Source organism: Chrysemys picta, chromosome 18 (assembly GCF_011386835.1).
Source record: "Chrysemys picta bellii isolate R12L10 chromosome 18, ASM1138683v2, whole genome shotgun sequence".
NCBI lineage: Eukaryota > Metazoa > Chordata > Testudines > Emydidae > Chrysemys > Chrysemys picta.
In genome coordinates, this window is record NC_088808.1 from 14953058 (window position 1) to 14968486 (window position 15429).

The window sequence follows — 15429 nt, forward strand, 5'->3', positions numbered from 1 at the left end:
AGAATCATCCTGCAAAATGCCGGGGGGTCAAACAGCCTGCCCCAAGCCACCTGTTGTGGCGTTACAGTGGGATTCTAAAGGATTCATTGGCCAGGAGGCTGGGTCACAAACCAAGCTGGGCATGGGCTGTCAGGAGTTTGCACAATTTGGGCTAATGTCTGAAGATGCTGAGGAAAAAGGAAAATGGAAGAGGTTATTCTGGCTGCTGCGGCATCCTTTCCTAACTGTGCAGTGATTGCAGATGCACCAGGCTAATGCCTCTGTTCCTGATTGTACACACTGGGCTTCTCCGATGGCTGCTCCTATTAATCGTAAGAACAATAAAAGAAAGGGGCTGGGCAGGGGAGCTGTGCTATGAATCTGTTTTGCTAGCGCTCTGTGAGGGCAAGTGGCGCAAAGCAGCACTTTTCATAGTGGCAGAAGTCAGAGCCAAGATCCTCCCCCGGCCTGCACACCCTGCTCCTCCCTCGTCAAGAGTATGCCCCATCCGCCATGCACGTCCTCACCCTCACATGTGCGTACACAAGCTTGCACGCACACGTTAGGGGGCTCTGTTTCGTATTGTGACGCATCCCAGGATCTGCTTCACGTTTGGGGCAGTTTCTCATCTGCAGGAGAGAGGGACAGTCCCCATGAAGCCGGAGGGGAGGCTGTCGTCTTCTGATTTATTGTGTACGTGAGGGGCAAGGGAGAGGACGCGCGTGTCCTTGCGGTTGCAGCAGAGGACTAAGAGCCAGGAGTTCTGCGTTCAGTCCCCGGCCCTGCCGCTGCTGGGTGGGGTCACTGCAGGAGAGTCCCTCGGCTGTGCTGAGGATTCCATCTGTAAAATGGGGATGATGCTTCCCCCTGTGTTGTGTAAGGTTCAGTTCATTCATGCTGAAGGTGCAGTGGAAATTCTCTGTGTTCTAACGCCGCCAGTGCTGTGTCGGTAATCACGCAGCGGGTGTGGCAAGGCACGCACGTGCCAACAGAATGCGCCAGCCAGCCACAGAAATGCTCCCGGGGCAGGACGCAGGGGCAGACGTCAGCTGCTCTGCAGTTGTGTTCGGGCAGACAACAGCCTTCCATCGCACCTTCCTTACAGGCGGCGAGCGGGGTGCGGGGCTTGCTTTCACCCGACAAAGGCGAAGCAGCCTCCAGTTTCTTGCCGTACCTGAATTTGCAGGCACGTGTGCTGTGCCTCTGACGTTCCCTGTGCGATGCGGGGACTCAGCGGCACGGCAAGGTCCTGAACTTCATGACTGGCTGGCTCAAGACCAGTGGGTTCACTGGGATTAATGGAGTCGCCCCCAGGGGCAATGGTCTTGCGGCTCATTGAGTTTAACCCATTCACTTCCCCACTGTTACAGTGTATGAAGGATTCAGCCTCAGGGTCTGCGGAGCTCTGGTTGGAATTGGAAGGTCTCCTAGGGTATGTCTACACTGCAGTGGAAGCTGGGGCTCAGACTCAGGCTTGAGCCCAACCGCCCCCTCCTTCTGTCTACACAGGAATCTCTCAAACTCAGACCTGGGGTCCTAGTTCGCTGCAGATATGGAGGGTTCAAACCCAAGTCAAGGACCTAGAGTACAAGCCAATTGTTTTGCAGTGTAGATGCAGCCCCCCCCCCCGACTCGGGTCCTGGGAGTCCGTCAAAAGTATCCCACAATCCATGGGTCGACTTCCTTTATCCTGTCTGTTCTCCTGCTTGGGTTCGGGGGTGAAGCCGAGTGGAAATGAAGCTGTTTTGCAGTAGGAGAGCACAGCCAGCGACATCTCTCAGTGCTGCTCAGAGGGAGAGGTTTAAGATTATACACCCAGATTTGCGCTGTCTCCAGTTGTTCAGATAAACTGCGGGGAGGAGCTGTCTCTTCTGGCCATGCCCTGTAATTTACCAGGCCTGGGCTCACATTTCTGACTCTGTCACTGATTTCTCTTAAGGCTTTGTCTACACACAAAAGTTGCAATTGACTTAGGCTACATCTACACTACAGGGGGGGTCGATTTAAGATACGCAAATTCAGCTATGCGAATAGCGTAGCTGAATTCGACGTATCGCAGCCGACTTACCCCGCTGTAGGGACGGCGGCAAAATCGACCTCTGCGGCTTCCTGTCGACGACGCTTACTCCCACCTCTGCTGGTGGAGTAAGAGCGTCGATTCGGGGATCGATTTGTCGCGTCCCAATGGGACGCGATAAATCGATCCCCGAGAGATCGATTTCTACCCGCCGATTTAGGCGGGTAGTGTAGACCCAGCCTTAGTTAAAGTGGTGCAGCTTTTGTGTGTGTGGACCTTGTATCGGTTTTAAACTGGTTTTATCAGTTGAGCTTGTTTCTGTAAATTTACTGGCACAAGGCTGGTTAAATGACACAAGCCAGGTGGAAATAGTGTGCACATACCCAGTTGCTCCTGTTTAACTGAAACAGTATAAAATCACCCCATTAGTTAAACTGGTGCAAGTCAGTGCATAGACCAGGTCTGGAACTCTCCCTACTTCCTCATGGAGGGGTCTTAACCATAGGGGGTGAAATCCTCTGTTGTATTCCATATAGGTTCTTCTCCTGCCTTCATCACTGTTGTATTTTCCAGATGTGGATTAAGTGCCTAACATCTGTCACTTCTGGCTTGCTCGCTCTCATCCTCACCCCAGGGGGAGACTTGTATGTGCAGTGGAGTGTTTTGTTTTGGTAGGGTTTTGTTTTTAAACGTCCATGCTGCCCTGTGTGTGCTGGAGAAGTCGGGTAGAGGGGCATCTGGCAGTTGGCATGGATGGTGTGGAGGTGGTTGTGATGGTCCTTTTTCCCGGTGGGAATTTGTTCCCCAGTTGAAACAGGCCCTCAAGCTCTGTCTCCTGCACTGATGAGAGTTTTCCCACTGGCCCCAGTGGAGTCAGGATTTCATCCTTAACCACGCAGAGCTGCAACCCAGCTCCCTCCTGCAAAGTGTGTTAACGTCATCAGTACTCCTGGGTTCTGTCCTCTGCTTTGCCACTGACTCACTGGGTGACCTCAGGCGGCATTGCAGGGAAGTGCATTAGGCTCCCTTTCCTGGGTGTGGTGACCAGAGATCCAGCTCTTTTTCGTGGTGCTCAGCACTGGGGACCGGAACCTGTGTTCCCCGGAGCCCTGACTCGCCGTGACTGATGCTTCGTGGTATAGTTACTAGGGCTTCCCTGCCTGTGCTTTTGGGCAAGGGCGACTTGCTGCATTTCCTTTCATCTTTGCCTAGCGTTGAAGGGGGCATGGGAGGCGAATGGGGAGCAGTGCAGACAGTGCTCCGGGAGCCTGCTCTTGTCTGAGAAAGCTTCCTAGGAGCAAAGAGAGATGGGGGAAGCGGGGAGCCCTTAGCAATACACAGAAGGCCAAATGTTATTCAGTGCTCAGACCTAGCTCCATGGGAGTGGGAGAGCTCCGGGCTCACCCCCTAGAGCAGTGGTTCTCAATGAGGGGTACGTGTACCCCTGGGGGTACGCAGAGGTCTTCCAGGGGGCACATCAATTCATCTAGATATTTGCCAGGTTTTACAACAGGCTACGTAAAAAGCACTAGTGAAGTCAGTACAAACTCAAATTTCCTACAGACAGTGACTTGCTTATGCTGCTCTATATACGCTGAAATGTACTCACAATGTTTATATTTCAATTGAGTTATTTGATCATTATATGGTAACAATGAGAAAGTCAGCAAGGTTTCAGTAGTAGTGTGGCGGTGACACTTTTGTATTTTTAGGTTTGATTTTGTAAGCAATTAGGTTTTAAGTGATGTGAAACTTGTGGGTACGCCAGACATGTCAGACTCCTGAAAGGGGTACAGTTGTCTGGAAGGGTGAGAGCCACTGCCCTAGAGCACAGCTCCCATTGCTCTGTGGGTCACCAGACTCGTCTTCCTTCAGAACATGCTCCCACGAAAGCGCTGTTCTTTAGAAGGAACGATTTCAAAGCCAGTCCAGGCTGCGCGGGCCCCTCCAATGGGATCACAGAGGGATGGGGTTTTGAAGGAGGCCAGTGAGGAAAGGCCACTCCTCTCCTTCAGCCTGTTAAACCTCCCTCTCCCCTCTCAAGAGCCCAGAGGAAACCTTCAAGTCCGCAGGTTCCTAAAGGTTAATTAGCTGCTTAAAAGAGGCGGCACATTCCTCCCTTTGGTTTGCAGCCTGCTGTTACAGGCTGTCCCCAGCCTAGGGTCCTGCACAGGGTACCTCTGCGTATGCAGCACCTACGCAGGATGCCTCACTTGCAGCAGAGAGACTGCGCTGCAGGGGACAAGGCAGAATGGGCTGGCTCAACAGTATTCCACTCCAGGTCAGAATTTCAGCCCCCCCTGCCTAATAGGAGAATGTCAGTGACTAGATCCGGAGCTGTGTGCAATCTGGAGTGAGTCCTGGAGCTCATTTACCCCAGATGGCCAGGAATTTGTTTACACCCGGTGCGATCTGGAGCAAGTCCACTAACTTCCAGTGGTATTCCTCTAGGTTTTTGTCCTTGTAACTGAGATCAGAATGTGGCCCAAGCAAACACAGAGGTAGAAGAAGCCGCAAGCCATAACGTATCACCCTTTTCAGTTAGAAAAGCTCTTAGGGAGAAGCTTTCTCTGGGTCTCCCAGTGTGTTTTGTATTGTCCATCTACATAACGTATGGGTCCCCAGTGCAGGGACCATGTCTGTACTTACCATATAATAGCAGGGCACACTCTGGTTTCTAGTAGAGTTGATGTTGTAGGCCGAGATTTTTCAAAGCCATCCCTAGAGGATTTAGAGGCTCCGTTCCTACGGAACATAGGAGATTTAGATGCATAATTCCCACTAGGTAAGGATTGACAGTGTCACCACCCGGAGCACCCGATCTGTCAGCATCATACACTCACGAGAGCCTCTCCCGCCGGCTGTGCTCAGCGGGTTTTGGGAGGCTGCTGCATGCATCCGAGAGTGAGAGCCGTGCCCCAGATGAGCAGGGATTCCGCTCCATCACTTCCTCCCTGCCCACCCAACTGGAGTGTGTCCTTAGCAGCATTTTTCCCTTACTAAAAAAAGCACAAGTTTCTTAATTGTTTCCTGCTGGAGTTGAAACACTGATGCCGAGACTGAAATAGAACCTCAGAGGAAATGCAATTGGAGAGAGAGGCTAGAGAGCAATTAGTATGGGTAGTCTGAGCTGACCCCCTACCCCCATCCCCATCCTGTGCTCTGCTCCCTGGCCCACCCCTCCCTGGCCCCATTACAGAAGGCCCCTTTTGTTGGGGTTATTTTATTATTTATTCCTACCTCATCCTCTGAATATAATCCCAGCCCCTCTTAGGAGGAAGAGGGGAGATGTCATTAGTGGCTGTGAACCACTCAGGGAGGGCAGTAAGGGAGGCCGTATAAGTAGCTGGATAGATGGAGAAAATGGCTCATATTCCCCTCTCAATAGGCTGCTGAAGGTACTTGTTTGCGATGGATGTACTGGGGGAACGTCTTTCCTGTTGAGTTAACCCCGCACTGCAGCATTTGAAGCATTAAACGCCTTTAACCTCTTTCCTGCCAATAAATGACAGTGGTGCCTTCCTGCTGCTTTTCAGACCTGTCCTTTCAGATGAGTCCCAGTTGGGGTTGCACTGGGGATGCATGCTTCTCCGTGAGAGGATCAGGCCAATGTTTTCAAACTAAGGTTCCTAAATCCACATGAAGGCATCTAAACAAGCGATCTGAACTCCTGCGGTGCTGAGCTCCCGCCGCGCCCGCCGGCACCAGCAAAGGAAATGATAGAGGTGTCTGAAACTGCAACTGGGGCACAGGGCCCCTGCAGCATTAAATCTAATGGGCATTGGGCGCGTGGGGTGCTTCACTGGGGTATACAACAGGGCCGACTTTGGCTTACTTGTTACCTCCACATATCAAAGGTTGGAAGCTCTTCTTAGCCCAACAGCTCCACTCATCCCACCCTTACAGCTAGATCCAAGGGGCAGAGGTTGTCTACACAGGGAAATTGTCCAGCATAGCTATTCTGGAATAGCTCGCTGTGTGTCCAGAATAGCGTCCACATAGGGGAGTTATTCCAGAATAGCGATGCAGGTCAATTTCTCCCATGTAGACGAGGCCTCTCTCTCTCTGACTGATGTGTCATTTTTGGCTTCATTAAGCCCAGGCCTCTCTATCCTCTACAATGCTTGTTTCTTGACCATCCTGCTAGACAGTGCTGCTGAAATCAGCGCTGATATCCCTCCTGCTGTGTTACTGAAGCAGAGCTCCCACTCCTCAGCCCAGGTGCCAATATTCCCTCCCCAGCGTCTGCATTTGAATTTCCCAAGTGGCTGCCAGACTTCCAAGTCTAGAGAACCTTCTTCAGTGAAAACATTGCCCTGTGCTCTGGGAGCCTCCATTCCGGCCCATGCCCCTCAACTGGCTCACAGGGCATCTGATCTCTGAAGATGCGTGGGGTGAAATCCTGACGCCATTGAAGTCAGTAGGAGTTTTACCATTAACTTCAGTCGGGTCTGGATGTCACCCAGTGATTGGCACCTGTGTGTGACCACTGCCTAGCCTGGGTGAGAGCGCCACACTGCGAAGCCGATGCTGGAGTGGCTGCAGTCCACACTGGTGCTGCGCGCTCGTGTGGCGTGCTAGGACTTCTGGGGCATATCGTATGGTTCTTGGTGCTGCATTAAGCTGAACTCTTTTGCAGCGTATTCTGGGAGAACTTGTCTGTTCACCTGCGGGAAAGTGGTCTTCACCCAGCCGCTTAGTAACCTGGTTCCAGCTTGGCATGCTCTCCCAGCTGGCAGCCCGCTGAGAGGACGATCTCCTGGATGCCAGATTTCTGTTTCTGTAGCAGCACAGCAGGGTTGGGATTTAAAGGCCTCGCCGGTGTATAAGGACCGGTAGGTGACTTCCCATGCAGAAGCAGGGAGTCGGTAAATGGCAAGGAAGTGTGGGCCGGGGGAATTGTGGGAAAGCATAGACGGAGGAGCGGCGTCCAAGTTGCTTACCCTGCGTCCACGCTGCTGAGCGGGGACGTTAGCAGCTCGAATGTTGGCAGCACCGGGCGTTAGCCTGTCTCGCTGACAGGCCTGCTAGGCCAGGTGTGAAGCACCACCACGCTTGAGCAAAAGGTTTGTGGGTGTGGCTGGGATTTGGGTTCGGAACAACGCTCGAGTGAGAACCCGAGTTAAGGCTGCAGTGAAGACAAGCACGACGATTGTAAGCCTTGTGGGGCAGGGCGCATCTTTTCACTGGGTGCATGTTCAGCGACTAGCGGCACGGAGCTCTAATCCTGAATTGGGCTTCTGTGCACCAAAGCAAAGTCACCGAAATCAGCGTCACTCTTCTGAAGCCAGTGGAGCTGTGTGATTTATACCAGAGGGGGGGTCTGGCCCACTTCTCCTTTGGCAGCTGGTAACAGGGGCTTCTGGACCCCCCTCGCCAACAGCATCTGGCTGGAGCCATGTCTTGTATGTGCTGTCTCCATCGCCCCGATGTTGTGTTTATGCCAGCCCTTACCTTCTCCAGCCTGTGCTTCTTGCCAAGCACATTATAAATCTTTCTGATGGAAAATTGCTTTCTTTTATTGGGTGTCTCGCCATTCAAGGTAATTGGCATCTGTTCATGCATCTTGGAGTTTCTATTTTTATCAGCTGCTCACATATCCACATGTAGCCACTCTGCCTCATTATCCTAGTCAGTTTCAGACCTAGTGCTTTTGTTGTTGTTGTTATTAGTATGTAGAGGGGAGATGTGGAGGCAATGATGAACAAGGCTATTCCCTCTTCAGCCAGCCTCCTGGCACCAGGCTCCCTGCTGGTGCCTTGGACTAGCCACAATCCCTTGGCTCCCTGCATCACCAGCAGAAGAGAGGGTGAGCGTGCAAACAGGTCCTGGCACCAGTAATGTGCCTCAGCCACCTGGTACATGACGTTGCTTACCTGAGTAACTGGGTCCTTCCCCTAAAGACACAAATTTATGTAACTCTAGATCTGTTACGAGAAAACCAAAGAATATTATCCCAGGCTAAGTACGCAGGGAAACGTTCCTTCTTCTCCTTGGCAAAATGCAGAATCACACGTGTTGGATCCTCTCCGCTCCTGAGAGCAGGGCTGCGGGGAGAGCTCAGAGTGCACTGTCATGGCTCTGGCCTGATGATCCTGGGCCTAGATGCCTTGTATCTGCGTATTCCGTTTAACGCAGGGGTTCTCAACCTTTTTCTTTCCGAGGCCCCCCCAACATGCTATAAATCTCCACGGCCCACCTGTGCCACAACAACTGGTTTAAAACCAGAGCCGGCATTAGGAGGTAGCAAACAGGGCAATTGACGGGTGCCCCCCGCGAAGCTAAGTTCAGCTTCAGCCTCGGACGGCGGGGATCAGGGGCCTGGACTTCAGCCCCATGTGGAGGGGCTTCGGCTTTCTGCCCTGGGCCCCAGCAAGTCTAACACTGGCCCTGCTTGGCAGACCCCCTGAAACCTGTTCACAGCTCTCCCCCCCCCGCCCCTCCCGGGCCCCTGGTTGAGAACCACTGGTTTAATGGATTCTTGCAGGAGATAGGGGATGGTGAAAGAAGAGAGAATATCAAAAGGTGAAATGCAGCTTAATCCTGCTAAACAGACCTTGGTATGCATGATTGTGTTTTCCAGGTTTGGGATAGAAACCTATGGGCACCTCTGAGATTTAGAGAGCTGTCTCCCGGGCCATCAATAATAGCTCCAAACAGCTTAGATCCTACTCTATCTATGATGCCAACTCTCGCCACTTTATTTCTAATGTTACTGGGTGTTTTTCTTAAACCCCCAGCTCCTGGAGTCACGTGATTGTGAGTCTCAGCTTCCACTTAAAAAAATGTTTCTAGCCAATCTCATGATTTCTGTGGAGCTGGTCTCAGGACTCTTGAGCCCTCAGGGCGAGCAATACAGCTGCACCTGCAGTCAAAACTTCATGTGTCTATGTAAAGCCTGAGCTGGTGGGGGGTCTGTGTGCCTGAGAATCACCCTTTTGGTGAACTTCCACTTTCTGGCTGTCTTGTTTAGGGGGAAATTGAATAATATATTTTTTTCTTCCTGTTAGTTTTCTCAAGTGGCCAAACCCTGGGTGTTGTTTTTTTTAAGAGTTAATATCAGCTAAACTTAATTTTCTCTCCAGGTTTCTGTGTTTAAATGGCCATATTTAGCAAATCTACAGGAAATAAGCAGAACTTTGTCAATATAATTAAGTTACGCATGCCCAGGATGTGTTAATAATAAAGTTTTCCTGCAGCTGCTTTGCAGGAAATCTCTGTGCTAGCGTGAGGTACTGGGGAAGTAAATAGGCCCCCCATTGGAATGAATTTAGCGTGTGTAACGTTTCATGTTGCAGAGAGATGCCCTATTTATCCGCCGAACGGGTACAGCCTAGACAGCAGCAGCATAAACGTCCCTCACGCAGCTTTGCCATTGTGTCTCAGGGCTAGGACTGACTAGGTAGTTCAGCCTTTCAGTCTCTTTCATTCATTGCTGGCAAGGATGCTGGCTGAGCGCGACCGTTAACTCATTAAGGCACTGAATAGCCACGCAGAGGTTCTGACGTCAGCCGGGCTTGAACTGGCGACAAGGGAAAGTTCTTGTCATGGAGAGGGGCTCGACCAGGCCTTCTTGACCACTCCCCAGACTGTTGCCAGGGAATCCAGGTGCTGGATCCTGCGTGCTGTAAGTCTCCGGAGTCAGAATAGGCACAATGCCTGGGCGCCACCCCCACTCGAGACCATAGCCCATGTGGCCACTGCCCAGGCCCCGGGTCCTCAGGTTCCCCCGTAGCTTAAACCCACCCTGTCCCTGAACTCCAGCCAGAGGTGTGAGCCTGTTTGGTTACAGTTTACCACATACAGACTTTGCACAGGGCTAAAACCCAGCACTGCTCTGTCTTTAATAGCACGAGAAACACACAGATCTGTACACAAATAATCAACCCGACACCTATTTCTCTGCCTCAATTTCCTCACCCCTCCAGTGCCTTCTTTGGATAGGGGAGAGGGTCATCCATCCAGGTCTTTCTGTTCCATGGCTTGGGTTCTGAGACATGGAATCTTCTTGTCTCCGCTGACCTGGGCCAAGCCGTCCTTTCCCCTCTCCTGCCTGAAATTCCTGTGTGTCTTTGTGAGTCTTCCCCCGACCCACCTAGTCTCTTTGGGTTTTAAAGGCTGGCATTGACACCTTGGTGTTTGTCTTCTGCTTGGTGACTTTCCACTCTCCAAACCCAGGGCCCTTGTTGAGGAAAGACAGAGAAAACTATTCCCAACTCAGGCACCCTCCTTAGCATAGCTATTGTTTGGTGAGAGTACAGTCATTAAGGTTGACAACTCTCCATTGTCCCCGGTCTGGGGAAGATGTGATGCAGACCTTGCCAGCCCCTGGTGGGTTCCACATTTACGCAGAAGCATTCAGCCAGACAGCAGTTTTTATAGTAACAATTTCATAATGTCAACCAGCATTCATGGCTTTTACAGACCGATCCTCCAAATCATCACAGCTCTGTACATCACTTCCAGTCCTCAGAGCTATCCCACGCCTGGGAAATGTGGCCTGGGAGTCGTTCCGATTGGAATTTGAAGGTTGATGCTAAAAACCCCATTAATGTTTTATATAAATTGCAGCAAGGGCAGGTGTTGTCTTGTTCCGAGAGCATACAGAGCCTGACATGATGACCCTTGATCCCTGACTGGGGCCTCTGGGTGTTGCCGCAATACAAAATAATGTTGTTCTTTAGTCAAGGAGCTCAAAGCACTTTACAAGCATTAGTGCGTTAGCCCTCACGCAGGGTACGTCTACACTACCCGCCGGATCGGCGGGTAGTGATCGATCTATCGGGAATCGATTTATCGGACGCGATAAATCGATCCCTGGTCGCTCTGCCGTCGACTCCAGAACTCCACCACGGCGAGAGGCGGAAGCGGAGTCGACGGGGGAACGGCAGCCATCGATCCCGCGCCGCGAGGACGCAAAGTAAGTGATTCTAAGTCGATCTAAGGTACATTGACTTCAGCTACGCTATTCTCGTAGCTGAAGTTGCGTATCTTAGATCGATCCCCCCCAGTGAAGACCAGGCAACAGTCTGGTTAGGGAAGTATTAACTCCATGTTTCACATGGGCAAATGCAGAGGCACAGCTTGGCTAAGGGACTTGTCTAGGGTCACACAAGAGCCAGGAATAGAGCCCTTCTGTCCACAAGCCCCTCCTTCCTCTCCGCCCCTGTGCTGTGGGAGAAGCCGTATCGTTTAAGTGTATTTACCTGCAGCGAGAGAACTGCAGAACGCTGTGCACAGCTAAAAAGGACCGCACGACAATTAAGCAATAAAAATAGGACTGGGGGGAGGAAAGCAAGAAAAGGAATGAAATCTTCACACGCGCTGCGTGAAGCTTATTCATCAAAAACCCAGAGGGAGTCAGTTCTGAAGCTTTAGATTAATAGAAAAAGAGGTATGACAAGCAAAGACATCAAAAGATCTTGAAACCATCAGTGAGCACTTTCTTTGAAGATTTAGCTAGTCAGCAGGGAAGAAATGTGACAACGGCATTTAAGACAACAGGTAGGAAGGAACCTGGCGCAAACAGACAGCTCTTAAAGTCAGCATGTTGGCAGATGGGGTAGCGCTGAACAGGGAGAGAGGCCATTTATCTGTCTGTGGGGGTGTATGTGTTTAATGTGTTGAAGAAGAAGCAGGTACTTTTAACATACCGTGTCATGGCAAAAGATGCATTGGAAAGAAATTCCTGATTGTTTAGTGGCCTTCCTCTACATCAGCCTCATCTTACGCTGCAAGAGGGGGAGAAATAGGGCCGGAGCCTCAGCTGGCATAAATCGGTGCTGCACAACGTAAACCAGTGGAACTGCTGGTTTGCATCAGCTGAGTATCTGGCCCAGAAAGTTTTGCTAACTGACATGATGTAATAAGCTTCCTTAAAGGTAGCAAAAATACTCATAGATTCAAAGATTTTAAGGCTGGAAGGGACCGTTTGATCATCTAGTCTGACATCCTGTATATCACAGGCCACTGACTTCCATCCAGTTACCCCGGGTTCGAGCCCGGTACCTTCTGGTCAGCTAAAGCATCTTCCAGAAGAGCCTCCAGTCTTGATTTGAAGACAAGAGATGGAGAATCCCCCCACTTCCCCAGTATTTTTTTCCAGTGGTTAATCACCTTCACTGCTAAAAATTTGTGCCTTATTGAATTTGAAGTCTGGCGTTAACATCCAGCCATTGGTTCTTGTGAGGACTTTCTGCAGTAGGTTCAAGAGCCGTTTAGCAACAGGTATTTTCTCCCCAGGAAGGTCCTTGTGCACTGCAATCAAGTCCCCTGTGCTATAGAAACCAGTCAGCTTAAAATGAAAAAACTCAGAGGAAAAGACTCCAAATGGCTTAACCCTTGTCTGTCTTCTTTTCTCTTTCAGTTACAGAGAAGGAGGTTCAGCAGTGGTGAGTTCCCAGCCCCGTGTTTCTGATTCTTGCGAGCTCCCGGGTGCATGCAGCCGTCGAGTGACAAGTCAGTTCTCTCTGCTGCGTTGAGTGTGTGCACCTTGTGTAACCGTATGCGTGTTTGCCTCCGTTTCTTTTCAGAGTGGTATTGTCCGGGAAGCTGGCTGAACTGAGAGGCAAAGGCAGGCGTCATGAGACAAAAGACTCATACACAAGTCATTTCAGGGCGTGGCTCCTGTGCCCAACAGTCTTTCCCATAATCCATTTCTGCCTCGTTCAGGCACCAGGCTCTGCATGCAGCTATTTGGCTGCCTGGTTCTTCTGTACTGAGGGCATGGCTACACTTGCAGCTGTAGAGCGCTTTGAGTTAAACTAGCCTTCGGAGAGCGCAGTAGGGAAAGCGCTGCAGTCTGTCCACACTGGCAGCTGCAAGCGCACTGGCGTGGCCACATTAGCAGCTCTTGCAACGGCCACAGAGAGCACTGCATTGTGGTAGCTATCCCAGCATGCAAGTGGCTGCAACGTGCTTTTCAAATGGAGGTGGGGTGGAGTGTGACAGGGAGTGTGTTGTGTGTATGTGCGGGGAGAGAGAGTGGGTTTTTGGGGGAGCTGAGAGCATGTCAGCATGCTGTCTTGTAAGTTCAGACAGCAGCAGACCCTCCCCCCTCGCCTCTCTCTCTCACACACACAGCATTTCACAGTAATGGTTGCTTTGTCTCGGAGCAGATAAGCAGCCGGCTGTCAGAAACAGAGCTTTCAAAGGGCATATCCGCATTCCTGCAGCGATTCCAAAACAATGACAAGAGTGGCCGCTTGACTTAAGGGGATTATGGGATGTTTCCGGAGGCCAATCAGAGCGCAGTAATGCAACACCCTGTTCACACTGACGCCTGGGCGTTTCAGCCAAGGCGCACCAAGCGTTAATCTTCTCGCCGAGGTGGAGTACCAGGAGCGCTCTAGCCCTGGAGTCAGAGCGCTCTACGGACCTTGCCAGTGTGGACGGGGAGTGAGCTAGGGCACCCGGGGCTGCTTTAATGTGCTCTAACTCACAAGTGTAACCAAGCCCTGAGTATTAGTTCCTCACCTGCCCTTTGAAATCCACTGGGCAGGAAGTGTTTTCATGACTCAGGACCACCCTTGAGGTTCGGCTGCACTGCAATCCAAAGTGCTTTTGCAGCTCAGGAAGACACTGCACTGATAAAAACCAGTTGCGTAGATGTGATGACACTGGCATCAGCAATGCAGATATGTCCCTGGGACTCAAGCTGACCTGCAGTGGTTCAGCACCACCCTTAGGGCAGACTGTTAAGAAGCAGAGCACAAACCCCAAATTGGCTGTGAGTTCTCTACTTAGATTTCACCAACCAAGCATCAAGTGTAAACTCCTCAGGCCCTATAACGGCCTAACCACGGAGTCACAGACAGTCCTCTTGGGTACTCCGGCCTATCTTGTCACCTAGGCAAGCTTGCCTTTGTGACAGATGGTCCCTTACACCAAAAATCACAACAACATTCAGCAACAGAGGGTCCTGTGGCACCTTTGAGACTAACAGAAGTATTGGAGCGTAAGCTTTCGTGGGTAAGAACCTCACTTCTTCAAATGCAAAGGTCTCAAAGTCTCAAAGGTGCCACAGGACCCTCTGTTGCTTTTTACAGATTCAGACTAACACGGCTACCCCTCGGGTACTTAACAACATTCAGGTTACTCCCAGTCCCAAGGACCATTCACTTACCTCTGGTCAATTGCACCTTTGATCTCACACTAAAGACAATATTTGTAGCCAGTCCTGTAACAAATTATCTAAAGGTTTATTAACTAGGAAAAGGAAATGAAAGTTATTTACAAGGCTAAGGCTAGTAAACATACGTACGCACAAATGAGGATAAGCGAGCTCTACGTGTCCTTTAGGGCTAACCCAGGCCAAGCACTGGAGAGCTTCTGTTTATGCTTAGTAACCCTTGCCCTTCAGAGTCCAAGCAGCGTAAAAGATAGTTTCTCTTGTTAGGGTTTATTATTCCTTCCCCACTTCTGCTTCCAGTTGCTAATTCAGTTGGGAAGAAGTCACTTGCATGTCTTCTCTTCCCGGGGCCGGGGAGTCTTTTGTCCTCTGACGTTCCACAAAAGTTCATCTGGTGTTGCTGGGCCTTCCTTTGTTGGGCAGGAGATAACACCTCCTGGTGGAGACTTGTACTTCATGTGGATTCATGTCTCTTTCCTCTCTGGTGGTATGCATAGTTACAGAGGCTGACAATGCAAACGTTTCAATATTACCTTACAATATGGGAGACAGATGTTGTAAGTGAGATTAATGCCTGCAGCAACTTACAAGCATTCAGCAAAGCCTAAACTTTAAGCACATTTTTGTAGCTCTAATACCTGTTTTAACAATACTAACACGCAGGTGAGCCAGACTAATTCCAGCTATGTGTTTGTCAGCATCCAAGGGAGGCATGGGTACCTTGGCATAAGCTGGCACCTGGTTTGCCAGCATCACACTGGATTCCAGGGGGTCTTCTACAGCCTACGCTGATCTCCACGCCACTGCACCTACAGTGCCATTTTTATTGGCGGTAGCTAGATTCAAGCTAGCGTGGGTACGTCTGACCGAGCTGCAGTCACATTTTGGACTACCTCTGGCCACAGCAGGCAGACACCACGGGGCAGGCTGCCCAGCGGAACGAACTTTTGCTACGCTGCAGAGCCAAATGCGATGGCAACGTTAGCCGGGGTTGGTAGCAGAAGGGGGTCTCAGTTTGCAGAGCCCACCCACCCGGTCCTCCCCTCCCTGTCAGGTTGCATGCGATGCATTGTGACATAAAGCCCTGAAGATCTGGGGGCTCTGGGAGATGCAGAGTCTTTCTAAGAGCAAACTCCATGGCTTAATAGCTGGATAATGCTGCATGTTAGGCAGCCTCAGAACTCCTGGAGGGCGGCATAAATAATGGAGCGGCTTAAAATAAAAAAAGCTGTAACCCGTGTTTGCAGGTTTTCTCTGCTGCAGTTTTCCAGATAAATGAGCTTTGCCTCCAAAGCAAGTGCTG

General features: G+C 50.9%; 1 protein-coding gene across 5 annotated transcripts in view; it reads left to right on the forward strand.

Moving 5' to 3' along the window:
* The window catches only part of NCS1 (neuronal calcium sensor 1), a 110574-nt gene that overhangs the window by 48800 nt on the left and 46345 nt on the right, over positions 1-15429 (forward strand). For 3 of the 5 annotated variants that reach the window (XM_005293344.4, XM_042854252.2, XM_024106077.3), the window contains one exon: positions 12363-12387. In XM_005293344.4, the coding sequence (XP_005293401.1) occupies positions 12363-12387 (25 nt within the window). Of the gene's footprint in view, positions 1-12362; positions 12455-15429 lie in introns of all 5 variants that reach the window. The other 2 variants (XM_065572566.1, XM_024106078.3) reach the window with 1 other exon arrangement.